This window comes from Buceros rhinoceros, unplaced genomic scaffold (assembly GCF_000710305.1).
Source record: "Buceros rhinoceros silvestris isolate BGI_N320 unplaced genomic scaffold, ASM71030v1 scaffold15637, whole genome shotgun sequence".
Lineage (NCBI taxonomy): Eukaryota > Metazoa > Chordata > Aves > Bucerotiformes > Bucerotidae > Buceros > Buceros rhinoceros.
The window spans coordinates 8,869-15,654 of NW_010420743.1; the positions used below are offsets into that span (position 1 = coordinate 8,869).

Genomic DNA, 6,786 nt, shown 5'->3' on the forward strand with positions numbered 1-6,786 from the left:
TAGGGAAATTCTGCAACATTTCTGGGTGTATTCTTTCTTATACCACGAGCTCAACAGCGCTGCTGGTTGTTCTCACAAGAGGAGGAATTTTCAAGGGACTGGGTGACCTGGGCCCAAGTCTCTTCCCTCTGACTTTGTTTTATCTGTGGCAAGTAGAGGTGAAATACACAGCTGTCAAATTTTCACCAGAGGAAAATATTGTTTGAATTCCTGAGAGTAGTGAATTGGTTTAGATCCCCGTACAACAGGCTTTTCTGTACGATAAAAAGAAGCCCCTGTCTGTTTTTACTCCCTTTCAGGGAGTAAATGACACTGTTGGTTGTTTAGGGTTGTTTTTCCAGAAGGAGAATGGTGATGACAGTAGTATATCAACAGTGTAAATGTAAGTCTTCAAACAAAATAATAAGGAATAAATAAAGCTGTTTGGAGACCTGTTGGAAGAGTGGATGGACACGGATTCTGAAGCTGCACCTCTTCTCTCTCAGCAAGGTTCTGCTCTCCTTGGCCAGACTGATCCATTTCTTTGCCCTGATGATGAACAACACCAGTGTTTCTATGTTGAAATCGTTGTGTCACCATTAATAAACTGCTAATATTTGCTGGAATCAACCAAAATGCTCTTTTTTTTCCCCCCCACCCCTCCTTTCTTTTAGGCCTTTTCAGTATTTTTTGTTTGTGTAGCGTTCACCTCCAATATAATATGTCTGCTCTTCATACCAATCCAATGGCTGTTCTTCGCTGCCAGCACGTATGTCTGGGTACAGTATGTCTGGCACACAGGTAGGTCACTGTTCTCTATTTCCAACTTACTGATTTGAATATATACCTTACAGCTTCTAGTAAGGTAGAAGCTTCTTCCTACTACTCGATGATAGTGTGCTGTTAATCTTGGATATTATTGTAATTTAAATTTGTGTTAGTCAAAACTTTGTCTCAGCTGGATTCAGATTCTGATCAAAAAGGGCTGGCAGCATCGGCTGATGCTCCAACAGTTTGAGACATGCATGGAGAAATCTTCCCCCTCCACCGCCCTTTTTTATTATCCTTAGTTGTTTGGGTTTGTTGTAATAAATCCTGGGTTCTGGGGCAGCAGTTGGATTGAGAGGTGATGGTGTACTTTGGTGAGCTCTAATACTTGAGGGGTTATGGAAGATAATAAAAAGAGAGTGAAATAAAACTGAAGACAGACACGTGATGCTCACCACCCACTGACTGGTGCCCTGCCAGTCCCCAGGCAGCGATCTGCCCCTCCTGGCCAACTCCACCCAGTTCATACACTGGGCATGATGTCTTATAGTGTGGAACAGTCCTTTGGCCAGGTCAGGTCGGCTCTTCTGGCTGTGTCCCCTCCCAACTTCTTGTGCCCCTCCAGCCTTCTCACTGGCAGGACATGAGAAGCTGAAACTCCTTGACTTAGTATAAACATGACTTAGCAACAACTAAAACATCAGTGTGTTATCAACATTATTCTCAACTAAATCCAAAACACAGCACTGCACCAGCTACTAGGAAGAAAATTAACTCTATCCCAGCCAAAACCAGGACATCCTCAATCAAAAAATTTTAGGAATAAAACATGGGTTTTTTTTTTTTTAGAGGTAACTTTTCACTACCCAATATTTCTTGTTAGACTTGCCATCAGATCACAAGAACCTGCAGGATAGCAGGGATCATTTCTCAGCTTACTGGGGAAAGCAGTCATCTTCCTGACAAGTTAGTCATTTGTAATAATGACAATGTGGGAGCTAATGGAAGATACTGTGAACCAGTTGCTGCCCAATTTAAAATACATAGAAAATCTGGAGTTATTTTTAGGATTGTATTAATACGTTAAAGCATTAACTGAAGTTGTTCACGGGATTGATGTTTAGAAAAGGAAAATCGGCCAGTTTTAACTGTAGCTATTGAGCTTGTTTAATATTTTATTTCACTGCAGCCTTAAGTAGTATTCTTTTCAAATGCTCATCTAAGCTGATATGAAGTTGCTCTTTCCTTTCAGAAGTGATGTCTGTCTAGCTGAAATGTTGAGTCCCTGTAAGCTGGTGGTTTGCGCTCTAGGTTTCGCCTTTACGCAGAACGCAGCTAATTCAGAGACCAAAGTAGAGACCACAGTAACTAGCAGCATGGCCTCAGAGTAATGCTCTTTCATTTCAAATTTGGGACCTGTTTCCAAAGCAGCGCGCGATGCGTTGATGTCAGTATGTAACCAAGAACTTTGACTTGGTACTGTAATGAAGCTTGTGACACGTAACTGGAATCGATGTGTGGCAACGTACAGGGGCTGTATTGCAGCAGTGGCGTTTGCCATTGGCCAAGGGGTTTAAGACCTTCGTTTTGCTTGGCTACTATTTTACATTCTCACCAGTAGTGCTGGAGAGAGAAGTCAGTCCAGTGTCCAGAAAGTTCCCTTGATGTCAGGGTTCGACTGCGGGCTGTGTCTGCATTACTGTATATGGAGGAACCAGTGCGGTGCTTACTCACTCCTGTTTTCTCAGCTGCTTTGCTCGCTGCTGCTACCAAGATATACCTAACTTGGAGTGAAAAAGGAGTCCAAGCTCCCTACTTCTGACTCAAAGATCATAAGCTGTAGCATTACCTCATCTTCTGCAGTTTCTTCCATTTGTGTTCCTGCTCTGCACAGGGGTTTGTGCCAAGCTGTTTCACTAGCTCTGCATCTGTTATTTTTCACTGATGCCTTATAAAAGTAATAAAGCAAGATAAGGAGACAGAAGTTTAAAGCTGGTTTAAACTAAAGACATCCTAGATACTTCATTCTGCAAAAACCCTCTGACAATTCCCTATAAGTCTGTCTGAGAATTTCCCTTGACTTCTGGAATGGTTTAAAAATAACTTTGAAATACTTGGGACTTGTAATATGTTCCTGAGACGTTTCTTCTTCTCTTCTCTCCATAGAGAGGGGGGTGTGCTTACCAACAGTATCACTGTGGATACTTTTTGTTTATATTGAAGCAGCCATTAGATTTAAAGATTTAAAAAACTTCCATGTCGACCTTTGTCGTCCATTTGCAGCACACTGGTAAGTGGGTTTTTAGTCCTTTTCTTATTAACCTTTATTTCACCAGTCAGGGCTTTTTATTTTGGTTTGAGGTTTGGCTCTCGGTTCTCCCCTTGCACATCTGTCACTAAATGCTCCATGAGAAGTGTACCTAACCAGTAACCGAATGCGGCCTTTCTGAAGATACTGTGCTTGGAGCTGTAGGGCATTTGTAGCATGGATTTTCCTAGAACATCTTGCAAGTTCTTGTCATCAGTTTGCAAATTTTCTATTCTCATAATGAATAGATGGCAAAAGTAGCAGGAAAAATAGTTTCACTGATAATTTATGTATCCCCTTATGAAAATTTTCTTCTTTTTCTGTAATAAAACACTCTGCATTTTCTCCTCCAATGAGAAGGGTTCTCATGAGTGTCTGATTTCAGAGGAAGTGAATAAGCTTCAGGTTGAAAATCATGACAGAAAATAAAAAGCAAACACTACTTATTACACTGCTTCTTTAGAAGTGGTGAGAGTGACTTCAGGCAAAAGACTTAACTGCAGAGTATCCGTATCTTAAAGAAATGCCTTCTGTTCGAGTTTTTGGTGTCTGCATTGATCGGGCTACGTTTAAAATGTGTCATTTATTCCTGGAGTCATTTGGTCCAGTTCCCCGTGGAACAGTCTCCAATAAATTAGACATCTGTCATTTTAATTTATATTGTCTACGTTGTACAATAAATCCCTTAAACACTAATTAAATTCTATAATAGGTTACAAAAGCACTTTAGGAGCTGTGAAGAAAGGTCTTTCTGCTGCTGAATTGGATGCAAACATTTCAGCTTGTCATCAGAGGTTTAGAACTGTGGCTGCAGCTGGCTTGGCGCGCTGTTACAGAAGCAGCATTGGCAGAGAGAATGTCAGATGCATATGTAAATGGGTCTGGCGTTCTGGCAGCTTACTGAGAAATGCCATTTTGCACAGTGCTATCGCTGAGCAAAGAATGAGAAGATTTTAACGGTTAATAGTCATCTGCATCTGAGTTTTCCCCTGCTCCAGAGTAATTTCGGTGTCTAAACTGCAACTTCACTGTGCTTTGTGAAATCACGTGTCAAAGATGTATTTATTTTTGTGCAGAGATGTTTGCTCATTGATTGAGTATGCTTGTTAACAAATACAATTTAATGATTTGTTAGCAGTTGTCACGAGCTAGTAAGAACACTTAAATTCTACCTGATGAAGCTGACACGCTAAAAAATAATTCCAGAGTTCTGTTACGCTTCTGTCATCCCTGTCAACAACTGGAACAGCAGAGTCTGGTTGGAAGTGGAATTCCTCGTATCTTATCTGCCTGTGAGATAAGGGGAAGAGCTATGTGTAAAGATGAGATGTTTTTCGCTTACAGCTTCAAGGTCAATCTCCTAACCGAGGAATTTCCACCACAAAAGGTGTCTTAATTGTGGCCATCCTCAGCAGAGGGTTATGGAGGCTTTACCTCCAGGGTGGTCACTTCTGGCTGTACTGGTGCGGGGATGGCACGGTGGCTCCCAGCCTCGGTCCCCTCGGGAACGCGGTCACCCCGAAGCTGGGGGGTGTTCCAGTGGCTCCTCCAGCCCCTGTTCCGCAGCCTGGGTGGCAGTGAGAAGGTATCGCAGGGCACTGCAGGGGCGGCCTTTGGAGAGCTAGGGTTTTGTCTCAGCTTTGAAGACTGGTGGAAAGGATCTGCTCTTAATTTCCAAGCGTGAAAAGATGGGGCTGAGGATTGGTTCCTCCTTTCTCTGTTCTGGATGAATGTTGTTAACACATCTCCCAGTTTAACGTCCTTTATATTACCTGGCCCTTTAGGAACAAAACTTGGGAACCTCTCTGATTGGCTGTTATCTCCTTAAAAGATGCCTGTTCCTAGGCTGGTGCTTCTCTAAAAGCTGGGTTTTCTTGGTGTAGTGCCATTGCATTGTTGTAGTCCTTTAATCTAGGCTACAGTTAATCGCTGTCTGTAATGATCTGTAATTTTATCTTGGTAAAGAAGTGCCAGCGTTTTTGAACTGTAGCTTTATTGTAGTGCAGCAAAACCCATTTTATGTGTTATTTTCTATGAAGAGTTGTAATGCAGATGTATTCATAACTACATCATTTATTACAATTTATGAATTTCCTGTTACAGTTACATTTAGAAGAATAATTTGCTTTTTTTTCTTAGTATTGGCTACCCTGTTGTGACTTTGGGCTTCGGCTTTAAAAGTTACGTTAGCTACAAAATGCGTTTAAGAAAACAAAAAGAAGTGCAGAAAGAGAATGAGTTCTACATGCAGCTTCTCCAGCAAGCACTGCCCCCGGAACAGCAGATGCTACAAAGGCAGGAGAGGGAGGCAGAGGAAGGCAAGTTACACTCATTATTTAATGTGTTTGCTATTATCTGCTATTATAAAAAATAAAAAGCCTGCTAAGAGCTTCTTTAGCCCATGTTGTTTTGGTGAAGGTAGAGTGACCTTAGAGAACCAGGAAATAAAGTTATTTTGGCAATGGTTAGTATGACAGTAGAAATGAATTATGTCCCCTCTGTTTAATTCTTTATTAACAACCGCATCAATCTAGTCAGTGCTCTGTGAAGCACGAGTATTTATTATTAAATCCCTTGGTTACTGTTTCCTGCCTGTAATGAGAAAAAAGTCATAAAATACCACATGACTTGTGATTTTCGTTTCCAGATAGACTCTAATAATGAGGGTGTTCAGCGGAAATGATTGATGTGTGCTTAATCATTTTTCTTTGTGTGTCACAGTATCGATTGATTTAATGAACTAAGTGTTATTTTTGTTTTGGTATTGCAGCAGCCAAAGGATTATCCGATATGGATTCCTCAATACTTTTGCAGCACAATGGAGGCATTCCGGCCAATAAAAAATTATCTGCAACATTGCCAGAGCTAGAATATAGAGAAAAAGGGAAAGAAAAGGACAAGGATGCTAAGAAACACAATCTTGGAATAAATAACAATATTTTGCAACCTGTAGACTCTAAAATACAAGAAATTGAATATATGGAAAACCATATCAATAGTAAAAGATTGAATAATGATCTTGTAGGAAGTACAGAAAACCTCTTAAAAGAGGACTCATGCACTGCCTCGTCCAAAAATTATAAAAATGTCAGCGGAGTGGTGAACTCCTCGCCTCGCAGTCACAGTGCAACCAGTGGGAGCATCCCTTCCTCATCTACGAAGAATGAGAAGAAACAGAAATGTGCTAGCAAGAGCCCCAGCACACACAAGGACTTAATGGAAAATTGTATTCCTAATAACCAGCTAAGCAAACCAGATGCACTGGTAAGGTAAGTTTGATCTGAGCGTTGTGTAACGGCCTGTCTTATCCTCCCTTCGTTCCAGTACATCAGATTGTTTTTTCCTTAGGAAGATGTAACTTATGATCCTATAAGGAAGACAGAGATGTCTAGCGGTGGAATAAGATCGCTAGGAACTGGGCCTTTGGGGTGCTGTTCCTGATGTTTGCCTCTGGTTTGCTATGCAGCCTTGAGCAAATCGCTTCCGCTCTACCTCAATACCCGATACTCACCTACCTCACAGGGCTGTTGTGAGGCTTAATAAACAGCTTGGACAATCCTTCAGCAGAAGGTGTGGGAGAAATGTGGAGAATTTAACTCTTGTAGAGCTCAGTGGATGCAGATGACAAATGTTCCTGGACTGACCCTTACCCCTCCAGGGAATTCACTGGGGTTTGATGTGGCTGAACAGCTCTTTTGTCTTAATTTTTTGGTTTGGTTTGGCATCTCTTT

The 6,786-nt window shown here is 41.4% G+C and overlaps 1 protein-coding gene across 1 annotated transcript in view; it reads left to right on the top strand.

The window, feature by feature from the left end:
- TMEM57 (transmembrane protein 57) overlaps window positions 1-6,786 on the top strand; it is an 18,565-nt gene that overhangs the window by 255 nt on the left and 11,524 nt on the right. The window contains exons 2-5 of the mRNA XM_010139419.1: window positions 654-780; window positions 2,914-3,037; window positions 5,195-5,373; window positions 5,829-6,324. Coding sequence (XP_010137721.1) covers window positions 5,253-5,373; window positions 5,829-6,324 — 617 coding nt within the window. The 5' untranslated portion in view covers window positions 654-780; window positions 2,914-3,037; window positions 5,195-5,252. The remainder of the gene's footprint in view (window positions 1-653; window positions 781-2,913; window positions 3,038-5,194; window positions 5,374-5,828; window positions 6,325-6,786) is intronic.